The sequence below is a fragment of the Globicephala melas genome, chromosome 10 (assembly GCF_963455315.2).
Source record: "Globicephala melas chromosome 10, mGloMel1.2, whole genome shotgun sequence".
NCBI lineage: Eukaryota > Metazoa > Chordata > Mammalia > Artiodactyla > Delphinidae > Globicephala > Globicephala melas.
In genome coordinates, this window is record NC_083323.1 from 85,681,524 (window position 1) to 85,698,301 (window position 16,778).

Genomic DNA, 16,778 nt, shown 5'->3' on the forward strand with positions numbered 1-16,778 from the left:
CAGAGAAAGGGGATATATTACGATAACTTGTCAGTCAATAAAACCGTTCACTGATTTCTGATCCGACTAAATTAATCTGGTGCAGTAAGTGAATGGATACTTATGTAACTATCATTCTAGATGATACAAGTTGCTATGTTTTCTTTGGAAAGCTAACTGGATAGTATTTGACTTGATTTATATCATTTTACTGAGATTACCAATACCAAATGTTAAAAATGATAGTAAATTCCAAATGATAACATCTATCTATATTTCTGTAAGACTGATAGGGTGAGAGATGTCTGTGTATCTTCTATCTGCTTATTTGGCTTATTGTTTATTCGTATCCGCCTCCTTTATTAATGAGGGTAAGAAATAGCTGGCATATGGCTAAGGCTGCATTGAAAATCAGTCCGAATTGATGGGCAGGGCCGGAAGCTACAGCAAAGAAGGTAAACTCATTCTGGTGGTGATATAAAATTTAAAGTAGATTTCTTTCTCTTTTAGGTTTCACACTCGTGATTTGCCCATTGATCTCCCTTATGGAAGACCAATTAATGGTTTTGAAACAATTAGAAATTTCAGCTACCATGTTAAATGCTTCTAGTTCTAAGGTATGCGTGTGTGGCTTTTATTGTATTTTATTTTTAATTTACACTCTTCATTGAAATAGGAACCTTAGGTTCAATTGAGTTGCTTATAAAATTAAAAAACTGATAACTGTTTACATTGGAGTCGAAAATTACTGCTCATAGGTCAGTTCTAGCCCACTGCCTATTGTGTGTGGTCTGTGAATTAAGATTAGTTTTTACATTTTTAATTGGTTAAAAAAAATCAAAAGAAGAATAGTATGTTGTGAAGTGTGAAAGTTACATGAAATTCAGATTTCAGTGGCCATAAATAATGTTCTGTTGGAACAGAATCACGCTGGTTCTTTTATGTGTAGTCTGTGACTGTTTTCCTGCTGTAACAGCAGAGTTGAGTAGCTGTGATATGGACCACAACACCTAATATTTTCTATCTGGCACTTTACAGGAAATATTTGCTGTTTTATAGTGTCCATTCTAAAACAGTGAGCAAGAATTTCTTATTATGCAATATAATTAAATAGAAAAAATGAATTAGTAACAAGGTACCCAACCCCTGTGGAATTTCTTCTGTTTGGGAATGGACTCTCTTACCTTTATCTGTAGAATAAAGCATTTCCAAGGTGTTTGTTTTTTAAAAAGCATATTATTGAAAATTTTAAAAATATACAAAAGTAGAGAGAATAGTATAAAAACTGCCATGTATCGTTAAGTACCTTTAACAGTTATCAGCATATGACCAATTTTTTTCGTCTATATATCCCCAATTTCCCCTCCTGCCCACCCTTGGTTTATTTATTTGAGATAAGTCCCAGACATCATATCATTTCAATTGTAGCTTCTTCTTCAGTGTGTATCTCTAACATTTTAAAAAGGTAACTGCAGTGCCATTATCACATCTAAAAAATTTAGTATTAGTTCTTTAAAACCATCGTATAAAAAGAGTCAGATTTCTGTCTCATCAAATGTTGTTGTTATTTTTTTTAATCATGGTCCAGATAAGGTTCATGCATTATGTTGTATTGGTTGATATATCCATAGGTTTCCCTTATTTCTTGTTTGTTTCCCACGCAAATTATTGTTTAGGTTGTTTTGTTTGTTTGTTTTTTTGTCCTATACTTTCCTATATTTCGTCTCTTCCTGACTGTATTCTTGTGATGTTGTTTCACTTGTTTCTTTTAGTTAGATCTAAAAGCTTGACTGTATTTGGGCTTTCTTTTCTTTTCTTTTTCTTGGCAAGAGTATACTTTCCCCTGGTATCACTCAGAAGGTATATAAAACCCAGTTATATTTTTGTGACATTAGCTTGATCAGTGGGTTCAGCTTATGTCTGCCTGCTCTATAATTATCAAGTTCTCTATCACCTTTTCATCTAATGGTTTTTAGCAGCCACCGATGATTATTGCCTATCCTAGAGCATTATTTAATTAGGGGGTTACAAGATGGTGATTTCTAATTCTCACTTTTTCTTATATTAGCTAGACTTTTTCTGTAAAAAAGAACTTTTTCCTTATTAACTCTTTGCAGATTGAAAGTTCTTTCCCTTTCTTTACCAATTTTCAGAAAGAGTTGGTTTTCCAGCATTCTCCGAAGGTGGTCAATAAGTTCTTTTTTTTTTTTTCCCAAGTATCATTGTAAATTTACGGATTTTTAGCATGTTTGATGTCTTTTGATCCATAGTTATTATTCTTTTTTTATGGTGAAATAGTCCCATCTTTGAGTAGTGAGAGTCTTATCTAAGGTGGCTCCTAAATGTAGCTCATAGCTTTTGAGTCTTTGCTTTCTTTTATAAGATATTCTGTGCTCATTTTGTATATTTCCTCCCAGCCCTAAAGTCAGCTATGTCTTCAGGAAGCCCTGGTTCTCCTAGTCTTTCCCATATAATTTTGTTTTATTTAAACTCTTGTGTCATTATAACTGCTTTCTCATTCACCAAAATGAATCTGTGGAGAACACTGCCTTCTCATACTGCACTTCTTTAAAACTGAAAAAGAGAGTAATAATAATGGAAAGTACAGTTGACCTTTAAACAACGTGAGGGTTGGGGGCCCCTAACTGTACACACAGTCAGAAATCTGTGGGTGACTGGTAGTCAGCTCTCCTCATTTCAGGGATTCAACCAACTGCAGATCGCAGTACTGTAGTATTTACTGTTGAAAACAATCTGCATATAAATGGACCCATGCAATTCAAATTTGAGTTGTTCCAGGGTCCACTGTAGTTAGAAAGGTGTGATAATTACAAGTTCAGGCCATGTCACTACTGCTTGAAGAGTTGCTGAGGAAATAGCCTTACGTTTGCTCCTCTAATATTTCTGGGACATTTAGGACCAGCTGAAATATTTAATACACTTTGGCCATTTCTTAACAAAACTAGGAATATCTCGAGTTAACAGACTGCTTTTCTGGGATGATTGAAAGTATTTTGACTTTCTATCGCATTCACCACTTCTTTTGGTCCTAATTAGGTTAGAGGGAGAAAATACAACATCCACTGTTCTAAATATTATAGAAAATAACAACAACATTAAGAACCTAATAGCTGTTAGTTCTTAAGATTTATTCTTATTACATATGTCAGCGGTCCCTGACCTTTTTGGCACCAGGGAGCAGTTTTTTGGAAGACAGTTTTTCCACGGACAGGGGTTGGGGGTGGTGGTGGTTTCAGGATGACTCAAGTGCATTACATTTATTGTGCACTTTATTTCTATTATTATTACATTGTAATATATAATGAACTAATTATACAGCTCACCATAGTGCTGACAGGAGGTGAGCTCAGGCAGTGATGTGAGCGACGGGGAGCGGCTGTAAATACAGATGAAGCTTTGCTCACTTGCCGCTCATCTGCTGTGCAGCCCGGTTCCTAACAGGCCACGGACAGGCAGTGTTCTGTGGCCCGGGGGTTGGGGACCCCTGATATATATAATATATAAATATATGTATTTCACATTATAAAAATTTAATGAATAAGATACTTCATAAAACCTAAATAGATTATGAGTAGATTTGATAACATCATTAAAATAGCTAGTTCACACATGCATGAAATGATTTCAAATATAATGTAAAAAATTAATAAAACCCACCTTTATCACCATACCTATCGCATTGAGCTTACATTTTGGCATTTATTGTGAAAAATTTAGCATTATGCCTTTATGGAGTAATTGCTTATTGGAGTGTCTTCACATTCATTTTTTTGTTCTCTTTTTTGTCAAATGAGATTATTCTTTTATCAGCAGTCTGGATGTAAGTAAGTAACTGAAATGCTGTTTGCACAGCTGCCATGAAGTTTAGTACTGGGACATTACTTTGATTTTAATGAAGTAAACATCTGTTGCTAAAAGAGCCCCAAGGCTGTTGCTTCTGAGTAATGAATGTCTTCATTTACCACTGAGTATTGCAGTCTGCTAGCTTAGCTCTGCTATCATTGTGTCTGTGTTTCCTTTCAACAGGAGCATGTGAAATGGGTTCATGCTGAAATGGTAAATAAAAACTCCAAGCTAAAGCTAATTTATGTGACTCCAGAGAAAATTGCAAAAAGCAAAATGTTTATGTCAAGACTAGAAAAAGCCTATGAAGCAAGGAGATTTACCCGAATTGCTGTAGACGAAGTTCATTGCTGTAGTCAATGGGGACATGATTTCAGACCTGGTATGTATGTTGTATCTAGAAAACCCCTTGATGCTAGGGACGCTTTTCTTACTCAGCTTTACATGATGGAAATCCCTGCTTCCATTAAAATTATCTTCTTAGGTAGTTATTACTCATTTTTTTCTTGCCTTAATATAAGGGGAGTCAAGAGGCAGAATCTTTGATCTCTTTACCCCTCACCCCCATGGTAGTGTTTATTAGTCTAATTGCCTTTATCTTTTGAAATGTGTGCTTATTAGCAAATATTATACCTTGCCATCTTTAGCCATAAAGGTTTACTGACCTCCAGATTCTCCTTCACATCTGTTGAGGAATTTGCATCTGCTTCAGATTTGTCTCTTTTAGTCATCATTCTGGGTGTCTTTAGCACCCACTTCAGGATCTACACCCAACTAACTCCTCAGTGTTACAGTTCTATGGTATATTTTAGTAACCTTATTCTTTGCTTCTCCAACAGAATCCTACAGTCATAGCCTGAATCAGATTACTCAGACATGTTCTGTGCAAAAAAATCTGAAAATTAATTAAATTGTTTGGGTTTTTTTACTATTGAGTTGTATGAGCTCTTTATATATTTTGTATATTAACTAACCTCTTATCAGGTATATGATTTGCAAATATTTTCTCCCATTCCATAGGTTGCCTTTCATTATGTTAATGGTTTCCTTTACTATACAGAAGCTTTTTAATTTGAGGCAACCCCACTTGTTTTTTTGTGTGTGAGTTTTTTTGCTTTTGTTGCTATTGCTTTTGGCCTCAGATTCAAAAAATCATTGCCAAGACTGATGTCAAGGAGCTTATCTCATATGTTTTCATCTAGGAGTTTTATGGTTCCAGATATTACGTTTGAGTCTTTAATTCATCTTGAGTTGACTTTTGTATGTGGTGTAAGATAAGGGTCCAGTTTTATTCTTTTGCATGTGGCTGTCCAGTGTTCCCAACACCATTTATTGAAGAAACTATCATTTCCCCATTATATGTTCTTGGCTCCTTTGTAGTAACTTTATTGACTGTATATATACGTGGGTTTATTTCTGGGCTCTCTATTCTGTCCCGTTACTTTAGCTATAGCTTTTATTTATATGTTCTTATACTTTTATTACTGTAGCTTTGAAACATAGTTTGAAATCAGGAAGCGTAATACCTCTGGCTTTGTTCTTTCTCAGGATTGCTTTGGCTATTTGGGGTCTTTGTGGTCCATACAAACTTCAGGGTGGTTTTTCCTATTTCTGTGAAAAATACCATTGGACTTTTGATAGGAATTGCACTGAATCTGTAGATTGCACTGGGTCATTTGGACATTTAAACAATATTAATTTTTCCAGTTCATGAGCACAGAATATCTTCCCATTTGTTTGTGTCTTCTTCAGTTTCATTCATCAGTGTCTTTTAGTTTTCAGTGTATAGATATTTCACCTTCTTGGTTAAATTTATTCCTGGGGATTTTATTCTTTTTTGATCTAGTTTAATTTCTCTTTCTGATAGTTGTTATTAGTGTATAGAAACACAACTGATTTTTGTATTTTGATTTTGTATCCTGCAACTTCGCTGAATTTGTTTATAAGTTCTACAGGTTCTTGGTGGAGTCTTTAGGGTTTTCTATTTATAATATTATGTCATCAGCAAATAGTGAGTTTTACTTCTTTCATTCTGATTTGGATGCCTTCTATTTTGTTTTCTTACCTAATTATTGACTAGAACTTCCAATCTATGTTGAATAAAAGTGGTGAGAAGGAGGCATCCTTGTCTTGTTCCTGACCTTAGAGGAATAGTTTTCAGCTTTTCACCATTGAGTATGATGTTAGCTGTGGGCTTGTCACATATGGCCTTTATTATGGTGAGATTTGTCCCCTCTAAACCTACTTTGTTGAGAGTTTTTATCATGAATGCATGTTGAATTTTGCTTTTTCTGCACCTACTGAGATGATCATGTGATTTTTAGCTTTCATTTTGTTACTGTGGTATATATCACATTGATTGATTTGCAGATATTGAACCATCCTTGCAATCCTGGAATAAATCTCACTTCATCATGGTGTATGATCCTTTTAATGTATTGCTGAATTTAGTTTGTTAATATTTTGTTGAGGATTTTTGTATCTATGTTTGTCATGGATATTGGCCCATAACTTTTCTTGTAGTGTTCTTTCCTGGTTTTGGTATCAGGATAATGCTAGCCTCGTAGAATGAGTTTGGAAGTGTTCCCTTCTCTTCTATGTTTTATAAGAGTTTGAGAAAGACTAGTGTTAATTCTTCTTTAAATTTTTGGTAGAATTCACCAGTGAAGCCATCTGGTCCTGGACTTTTGTTTGTTGGGAGGTTTTTGATTACCGATTCAATCTCCTTACTAGTGGTTTTTCTGTTCAGATTTTCTATTTCTTTATGATTTAGTTTTGATAGATTTTAGTAGGAATTTATCTGTTTCTTCTGAGTTGTCGAATTTGTTGGTATATAATTGTTTACAATAGTGTCTTATAATTGTATTTTCATAGTATCAGTTGTTATGTCTCCTTTTTCATTTCTGATTTTATTTATATGAGTCTTCTCTCTTTTTTCTTGTTGAGTATGGCTAACAAGTTGGTCTATTTTGTTTATCTTTTCAAAAAACCAGCGCTTAGTTTCATTGATCTTTTCTATTGTCTTTTTAGTCTCTATTTCTTTTATTTCCATTCTGATCTTTGTTATTTTCTTCCTTCTGCTAACTTTGGGCCTAGTTTGTTCTTCCTATTTTAGTTCCTTGAGGTGTAAAGCTAGGTTGTTTATTTGAGATCTTTCTTGTTTATTAATGTAGATGTTTTTTGCTATGAACTTCCCTCTTAGAACTGCTCTTGCTGCTTCTTGTAAGTTTTGGTATGTTGTATTTCCACTTTCACTTGTCTCAAGACATTGTAAAATTTCTCCTTCTTCATGTGTATCTCAACTAGCGTGACTACAACTAAATGCCTCCCAAAAGGCCTGTTCTTTTTCCTTCTATCTTGTAACTGGGAATCACTATTTGTCCTGTTGCTGTGTGCAATCAAAAACTTTTTTTTTTTCTTGATCAAAAACTTTTGATTTGCTTCCCTTCTCCATGTCTTTCCCTCTTCCTCCCCATTCTCCCAAGCAATTTCCCCTTCAGTCTTCCCTATCTTAGAAAATCACTTAATAACCACTCACACATTTACTCAAGCCAGAGTTGTAGCAAATCTGTTTAGTCAGGGTCTAGTCAGAAGACAAAAGCCATACCAGTTATTTGAACACAGAGAATTTACATTACATTATGTAAAGAATTGTTAACCAAGTAAAAAGTGATTATAAGCAGCTAACTGAAAAAAGGAAAAGAAAACTAACGTATCATGGAGGTAAAAGCTAGAAGAAGCAACTACCATCCCTAGGGCTGGGGGAACAGGAAGAAAAGGTTGGGATTGACGCGATTTAGAAACCTAGAGGAGGGGCCTTGTGGAGCTGATGCTCAGACCTATGGGAGGCCCAGCTCCCTGGTGCTGGTGTCTGTGGAGGCAGAGATAGGGTGGACCTGTGATGAAGTCAGTTCTCCAAAGCTTAGAAAACTGCCAGCTGTACTCAGCTGCTGCTAAGTGGTGGATAAACCTTGCTGGGGCGGCATTCCCGGGAACACCAGCAAACACACAGGAGGCAAACTGGAAGGAGCAGCACTCTTCTTCCTCCCCCAGCCTTGCACTTTGTGCTTCCAGGGCCAGCTGGCAAAGCAGAGATTCCTCACTCCAACGCCACAAAGCGGAGTCTAGAAGTGTGGAGTTGGAGCTGAGAACGAGTAACTTCATGGTGGCACATTGTCCCTGACTTATCCTACCTCTGCAGATCTGGTCCACCACCAAGTCCTGTCGCCTCCACCTCTAAGTTGAATCTCAAGCTTGTCCACTTCTCTTTGTCTGTACTGCTATTTCTTAAGTCCAGCTGGGCTCCTTTCCACCAGTCTACTACACTAGCTCCCTAGCTGGTCTCTGTTCCAGTCTTACCCTTTTACAGTTCATCCTTCACCCAGCAACCAAATCAAATCATGTTACTTCCCTCCCTAAACTACCCAGCAGATTCTCTTTGTACTTAGAATAAAATCTACATTCTTAACTGGGGTCCCTAAGACCATATGTGATCTGTCCCCCGTTTGTCTCTGCCCCATTTCCCCTCGCATGTTATACTCCAGCTACAATAAGGTTATCATGATGACCACTTACCATGCCCTGATAATCAGATACTTATTGGTTTACTCCTTGCATTGTCTGATTTCTTTGCTTGAATTGTAGTTCCGTTTGCATAGCACCTTTGCCTTGTTCTCACTTTATCTCTGGTGCCTACGTCTCTAGGTGCTTGGCACATAGTTAAAAGTGTTCAACATATGCCAGGTGATGAATGGATGAATCTTGGACTCTTCCCCCACCCTCCCCCCACCATATCCCAATAGTCACTAGGACCTATGGGGTTCCAGTTCATGTATTTCAGTCTTTTCTTTCTGATTTATCCTCAGTGTCATGCCTTATTTCATATTCACTGTTTTTAGTTTTCCAGTCTGTCATTGCCACCTTTTAACTTGTCTCCCTTTCTTCAGCCTTTTGCTTTACTCCAGCCCATCCTTCACACTTCCACCAAAAGACGATTCCTGAAACATAGACTGTGTCCTTTATCTGCTTGAAAAATCACACGACTCCTCATTTCCTATAGGGCAAAGTTCTAGCTCCTTAGAATCAACCAACTGTTCAGTTCATAGTTTTACTTGAACCTGCTTTTCTTTTTTATTTTGCGGTACGCGGGCCTCGAACCCGCATCCCCTGCATCGGCAGGCGGACTCTCAACCACTGTGCCACCAGGGAAGCCCCTTGAACCTGCCTTTTTATACTCTTTGGAGTAACAGTATCAGTCAGGGTTTGGGTAGGGAAGCCGAGCTCTTATGAATGTTAAGGGATAAGGGATTTATTTTAGGAAGCAGACTTTGCGCAATTGTGGGAGGAGCTGGGGAAGGAAGGTCTGGAGGGGGAGAGTTGGAGAGTCAGAGAAAAGTCACTGACTAGTCCTGGAGCACTGGTGTGGGAGGACCACCCAGAGCTTGTAGGGAAATCTGCAACTGGCATGGCCATTGCCAGAGGGGCTGCAAGGGGGAGCTCAGGCGAAGTCTCTGGTTAGTTTCCTCTGAGTAGCCGTCACCTCCGTGGGTCTGCTGCCAGGCATCTAAGGGGCCGGTGTTGATCAGCGAAGCCTACAGCTGGGAAGAAGAGCTGAAGGAGGAATGGGGAAGAACTGGGACAGGCTGGCAATTGTCCACCATCCTATCTGCCGGGAAGGCCCTTCAGAGTGTAGCAGCTGCTTCTCTCCTGCCTCCCAGGCCTTACACAGGTTCCTCTTCTGGTCCAGCTGTAACTTGGAACCATCCAGGGAATAGAGTAGAGTTCCCAGTCGACTGGGGTTGACAGTAGGTCCATCTAGCACAGCACCCTGTGGTCTAGCCCCTCTGAACTGCTTGCTGATAACTGAACCTGCCGAGTGATCTCATGCCAGTGTGTTTGCCGCATGTGTGCATGCTGCTTCCTCTGCCTGGTGTTTTCTTCTTCTTCCCTTCCTCCCGAGCTTCCGCTGGATTCTTCCAGACCCAACTCAGATCTTACCTCCCTTGAAGCTTTCACAACTGCCCAAGCAGTTACTTTCTGTTCCGTTTTCATACGAGTCCTCTACCTTAGCATTGAGCCATCTCTCCCACATTTCTTTTTCACTTTTCTCCAAATAGTTTAAGTACTTAAGGGTGTACTCATAGACAACTTCTCTAGTGACTTAGATGTGTCTAATAAATATGAGGCCAGAACGGCTTTCCTGAAGTGGGTTATATAAAAACCAATGCCCTCACCAAGCGTCTTCTGAGTTTGCCATTCTTGGATGATACCTGTGGTAGAAGGGTTTCGACTGATGGCCTTTTCGTCTCTTGTCAGTTGCCATAGATTCAAACACTATGGCTCCTCCCACTCTGCCTCTCGAATCCACTGTTCAGCAGGTATAGACCAGTGCTCAGCTGATTGGAAATGTTGTGGTATTCCCTATCGAAGACACCTACGGCCAAGAAGTGTTTCTGAAGAACCAGTTAAAAGTAGAGTAAAGCCCGTCTTATCACCAAGGCTACGCAGCAACCACAGCTTAGATATAGATGGCTGTGGAAGTAAAATTGCAGTCATCTTTATCTGCAGCATGTTAGAAGATGTAATTTACTCCTTAAAGGATAGCAAGAGGGCTACTTTGTTTTTTGGGTTTTTTTACAGATTATAAGGCCCTTGGTATTTTGAAGCGGCAGTTCCCCAATGCATCGCTAATTGGGCTGACTGCAACGGCGACCAGCCATGTCTTGAAGGATGCTCAGAAAATACTGTGTGTTGAAAAGTGTTTTACTTTTACAGCTTCTTTTAATCGGCCAAATCTCTATTATGAGGTATGTAACTTTTATGTCAATTTATTATTTATTTATTTATTTATTTTGTGGTACGCTCCGGACACGCAGGCTCAGCGGCCATGGCTCACGGGCCCAGCCGCTCCGCGGCATGTGGGATCTTCCCAGACCGGGGCACGAACCCACATCCCCTGCATCGGCAGGCGGACTCTCAATCACTGCGCCACCAGGGAAGCCCTATGTCAATTTATTTTGTGAAGGATTTCAGAAGAAAGGTTACTTTTTCATTATGTCTATTTACGTCACAGTTAATTATGTTTAAAAGTTAAAAAAAAATCAAGTGAGTACAAGCAGACTTATTAAAGAATGCTTTCTTCGTATATCTCCTGTGCTGTTTAATTCTTTGCTCGGTTAAGTAGAAAACACTGCCTCATTAAATTTGCGTACACGCTTTCTTATGCAAGGATGGAGAGAAAGCGTGTATTGATACTAAGGACCCTAATGACATCTCTATAGAAATTATGAAATAATGCAAAAATTAATATACCATTAAAGATTTGCTAATACTCCCTATTTAGATTTTATTTGATATACAACCTTGAAAGGTAAATAACCTCACAGCTGTTTTTACTTTCCAGTCCTTTTAAGGATAGACTTAATATTCTTCTGAGCTCTTACTGACTAGTTGTTTTTGCCATGGTTTATGTTTTTACAAAAGTAGCATCAGAAAATTTTAAGTCTCTGTCTTTACAAGTTATTCACTGCTTCTGTGCCTCCTCATCTCTGGTAAATTCAAAAATAAGGATCAAGAAGCATCTGGGAGGTGATAGGGTCAAATGGGCGAGTGAGAGAGTAATAGAAAAAAACACCATGCCCAAGAAAGAGCGGCGCCTTGAAATTTGTAAGTAAACGACCGCATGAATGGTACTCATTAATTTACTTTTTAATAAGTTAACTTTTTTTTTAGGTTCGGCAGAAGCCCTCAAACACTGAAGATTTTATTGAGGATATTGTAAAGCTCATTAATGGAAGATACAAGGGGCAATCAGGTAATATAGACACAAACCAAGTTTGAAGACTGAGAGAGAACTTTCCAAAAGTAGCACGTTATTTACACTAATACACTGAGAAAAAGATTAGCACCAAAAATATTAATGTATGGCAGAAGAACTTGAAAATATCATGATAAAATTAATTTGCTTGGTGATCTTAGAAATCAGGTGTGGCATTTGCTAATTACACAGATTATAAGAGTCATAAAACTGATTTATTTTTGCTTATTTACACTTAATTGCGTTAAGAGTGGACCTAATGACATGTTAATTATCAACAGCACATATTTAGTAAGTATCCACTGTGTATAAGATTGAAGGTTAACCAGTGATTTTCTAAAGGGATGTAAACTATAGTTCCTTATAGTAAAGGACACATTAAAGAAATAAACAGTACATACTGAATGAGCTAAGTATAGATGGAGTTGAGAGTGTGTATAACATGTGTTCCAGGATTAATGTAGAGACAAGTGTTACTAAAGCAAAGAGTTGGTATTAAAGTAGCACTTCAAAACTGTTCTGTGGATTTTCAGGAGATATTAATAGGGGCCATGGGTAAAAGGAGTTCCAGGGTCAAATAAGTTTGAGAAAGGCTGCAGCTGTTTATTCCTCCTGCAGAGTCACAGGGTGTATCAGCACCTTAGAAATTCTGACCAGCCCTGCAAACAGAGACACATGTGTTTGTCTAACTTTGTTAACCTTCCCAAACTTATTTGCACATGAAACTCTTTTCTCATAGCATGCTTGTTAACATCTTGTGGAGCTGTGGGGCATCAGTTTGAGAAAGACTATGTAGTGGGAGATAAAGTTGGAGAGAGAACTGAGATAATGGGAACCCAAACTGGTGGCTCCAGGCTTGCTACTGCTCTGGAGCAAGTTGGTGATCAGACCTTGAATTACACTGAAAAATCAGTATGTGTTCAGGGCCTTGGAATTTTTCATAATTCTTATTTTCCCCCATGCATTGTAATTATCAGCCTCTTCAGTGTGTGAGTTAAAAATTTTCTAGGAATGTACTATATATATCTAACCATTTCTTTTACTACAGGAATAATATATTGCTTTTCTCAGAAAGACTCTGAGCAAGTTACAGTTAGTTTACAGAAACTGGGGATTCCTGCAGGGGCATACCATGCCAATATGGAACCAGAAGATAAGACCAAGGTTCATAGAAGATGGTCAGCTAATGAAATTCAGGTTAAGTAACAGATCTTCAATAGAAGCCTAATTCACCTTTGAATGTATTTTAACTTGACTTAATATGTAAAATGTTAACACATTTTAGGTAGTAGTGGCAACAGTTGCATTTGGTATGGGAATTGATAAACCAGATGTGAGGTTTGTTATTCATCATTCAATGAGTAAATCCATGGAAAATTATTACCAAGAGAGTGGACGTGCAGGTATGTGTAACTCACATCCAGAAATAATTTTTTTTAATGCTTATTTATTTGGCTGCGTCAGGTCTTAGTTGCAGTGTGTGGGCTCTTTCATGGTGCGCAGGCTTCTCTCTAGTTGTGGCACGTGGTCTCCAGAGTGCGCAGGCTCAGTAATTGCAGCTCGTGGGCTTAGTTGCCCCACAGCATATGGGATCTTAGTTACCTGACCAGGGATTGAACCCGCATCCCCTGCAATGGAAGGCGGATTCTTAACCACTGGACCACCAGGGAAGTCCCCTAGAAATAATTTTTAAAGAGCTTTAAAAACACGATAAATGATGTTTAATAATACTGTATTTTTAATCTTCTTTATTGGCTAGTATTTTTATAACAAACAAATCTTTTTTGTAGTTTTATATTTGCCTATGGAGAAATTTTATTTATGTTGTATTGGAGTGTCATGAATTATTTCTTCTCATATTTGCTAAAATAATTTGATGTCCATCTTTGCCTCCTGAGTTTTTAATTAGTGGTTTCAAGTCTATAATTTAAATAACTGGATTACTTATGGACACATTTTTAAGCTAGTAAGGCTGATTATTGATAGATCTCTTTAGTCATTTTTTAAAAAATTTGACGGCAGCTGTTACAAATTAACTTTCACAGCTTTGTCTGAAATTTCTAGATATATATTTAGACTACGAAATATTGCCAGCAAATTTTATGTATTATTTTTGCATGTTTGACTTTTTTAAAGTAATTATGCAATCTCAAGATTCTTCCCACTGCAGGTCGAGATGACATGAAAGCAGACTGTATTTTGTATTATGGCTTTGGAGATATATTCAGGATAAGTTCAATGGTGGTGATGGAGAATGTGGGACAACAGAAGCTCTATGAGATGGTATCATACTGCCAAAACATAAGCAAGTAAGCACGCACCTTTTTGTCACTTTTGTCAATTAAAGACAAGCACAGTATGAAAGCACATGACATTACTTTGAGTCCTTACTCAAGTGAGTAAACACATTAGTGAAACATCAAGTGCAAACCAGTAAAAGCAGATGTCTGAAGGGTGGGAACCAGTACATGAACCTGCAGGATGCCTGAATCTAAGAAAATATATTCTCAGATATAGAGAACAAAGTAGTGGTTACCAGTGGGGAGAGTCGGGGAGGAGCAGTATAGGGGTGGGGGTGTGGGAGGTACTGCAACATGGGGAATATAGCTAATATTTTTTAATAACTGTAAATGGAAAGTAACCTTTAAAAGTTGTATAAAAGTAAAAAAATAAATAGTATCTTAAGTCTAAAAAAAAGAAAAAAGTCATTCTCTGTTTGGGAAGGATAGCTGTTAACTTTTTTCTAAATGTTTGGTAGCATTCACCTGTGAAACCATCTAGTCCTGGTCCTTTGTTTCTTGGGAGTTTTAAAATTACTGATTCAATTTCATTACTGGTAATTGGTATGTTCATATTTTTTATTTCTTCCTCCTTCAGTCTTGGGAGATTGTACATTTCTAGGAATTTGTCCATTTCATCTAGGTTGTTCATTGGCAAATAGGTGTTCCTAGTAGTCTCTTTGATCTTTTGTATTTCTGTAGTATTGGTTGTAACTTCTTTTTCATTTCTGATCTTACTGATTTGGGCTCTCTTTTTTTCTTGATGAGTCTGGCTAAAAGTTTATCAATCCTGTTTATCTTTTCACTATACTTAATTAAAAATTATTACTAATAAATGCCAACCATCATCTGTGCCTTCAGCAAATTGAAGTAGTAATTCAGACTACTGATCACAGCTCACCATAATAATAGAATAATATTGGAAAAGTTTGAAACATTGCGAGTATTATGAAATTGTGACACAGAGACATGAAGTGAGCAAATGCTGTTAGAAAAATGGTGCCAATGGACTTGCTCAATGCAGGGTTGCCACAAACCTTCAGTTTGTAAAAAACACAGTATCTGCAGAGCACAGTAAAGCAAATTGCAGTAAAACAAGGTATGCCGGTAGTTGTGAAATACTGAATCTCAGACAATTTTTTAAAAGCAATGTCTATTAACAACATATGGAAAATATTATTATACGTGGTGGGCAGAATAATGGTCACCCAAAGATGTCCACATCTGAATCCCTGGAATCTGTGACTGTGCTACTTTACATGGCAAAAGGGAATTAAGGTTGCAGTCAGCTTATCTTAAAATAGGGAGATAATCCTGAATTATTTAGGTGGACCCACTATAATCACAAGGGTTCTTAAATGTGGAAGGAGGCATAAGATGTCAGAGTGATGTGAAGACTTACCCACTGTTGTTGGCTTTGAAGATAGAGGAAAGGGGGCCATGAGCCCAGGAATGCAGGCAGTCTTTAGAGTCTGGAAAGGGCAAGGAAACAGATCCTCCCCAAGAGCCTCCAGGAGAAATCCAACCCTGCTGACACCTTGATTTTAATCCAGTGAGACCCATGTCAGCCTTCTAACCTACAAAAATGTAAGATAGTAAGTTTGTGTTGTTTTAAGCCACCAAGTTTGTGGTTATATTATGGCAGCAATAGGAAATTAATACAGTATATAACTCTGTATTTTAAAATAGGGATTCTTAAAACTGTTAATTATTTGATAATTTGTATCTCTGATGTTTGCAGCTGTCGCCGTGTGTTGATAGCTCAACATTTTGATGAAGTATGGAGCCCAGAAACATGCAACAAAATGTGTGATAATTGCTGTAAAGAGATTTGTGAGTTGTTTTTTAAATCCTTATAGGCTAATATTTATATGCAGGAATACATGAGGGCAATATTAGACACCCAAAATGGATTAAAAGAATAAGCAAGGTGTGAATAGAATTTCCCAGATTCAAGAGTGACCACACAAAGTTTTGAAACAGAGGCAAAATTAAAAGCCATACGTGTATGCATTTATTTTATGTTGCTACACTGAGGACGTGTTAAATTTTTAAGAAATGAAGGGAAAGGTTTAAAAACCTTCTGAATAGAAATACTATTTTAAGTAAGAGAACGCTAACTTCTTGTGATAATCTTGGATGCTTTATAGTTACTGATTGGAAAGAGAAATACAGTGCAAAATAGAGACTATAGTGTATCATTTTTGATCCAGATAATGGCTAACCACTCATAAGACACTAATTTAGCAGTGTGTTGGTGCTGTCTTTTCACTTTTTAAAATCCTGTGTGTATGTGTATTATTGGAAGAGCTGGACTAACCCGTTCCTCGTTGAGTTCTGATGCCTTGATCAGTGAAGGTCACAATTTTAACTCTGCAGCCAGAGAAAATTATTTGTGTTTATTAGATTATTTTATACTGCCCAAATTAACAAAAGCCTGATACATAGATCGGAGTGTTAGTATCAGTAATTGGGAATAACTGTCCACGACATTCTTGTCATGAAACTGGAGTCCCTAGGAAGCCATACCGGTTGTCAGAATATTGCTTAATGAACACGCATCAGGTAACATAAAGAACAGACTGACTCGCCTGTGAACATCACTAAGTATTTGTCATAATCATGCTTGGCTGACACTCTGGTTCCTAGAGCATACCCAAAGGCCTTCCGATAACCAGATTATTTTCTTTACATCACTTAAATCTCAGTGTCTTACAGAGACTGTAGCTTAGTGATAAGAGACTTGAGCAGTAGTCTTAGCTCAGAACATAGAAACAAATCAGTGTTTAGGGTGGCTCACACTGGGTGAAGACTTATTTTTTAAACCAGTCTAACCACTT

At 37.6% G+C, this 16,778-nt stretch overlaps 1 protein-coding gene across 1 annotated transcript in view; it reads left to right on the plus strand.

Annotated features, from left to right (window-relative positions):
- RECQL (RecQ like helicase) overlaps positions 1–16,778 on the plus strand; it is a 32,802-nt gene that overhangs the window by 14,398 nt on the left and 1,626 nt on the right. The window contains exons 5-12 of the mRNA XM_030841415.2: positions 490–596; positions 4,027–4,225; positions 10,483–10,649; positions 11,575–11,656; positions 12,708–12,856; positions 12,945–13,062; positions 13,830–13,968; positions 15,680–15,771. Coding sequence (XP_030697275.1) covers positions 490–596; positions 4,027–4,225; positions 10,483–10,649; positions 11,575–11,656; positions 12,708–12,856; positions 12,945–13,062; positions 13,830–13,968; positions 15,680–15,771 — 1,053 coding nt within the window. The remainder of the gene's footprint in view (positions 1–489; positions 597–4,026; positions 4,226–10,482; positions 10,650–11,574; positions 11,657–12,707; positions 12,857–12,944; positions 13,063–13,829; positions 13,969–15,679; positions 15,772–16,778) is intronic.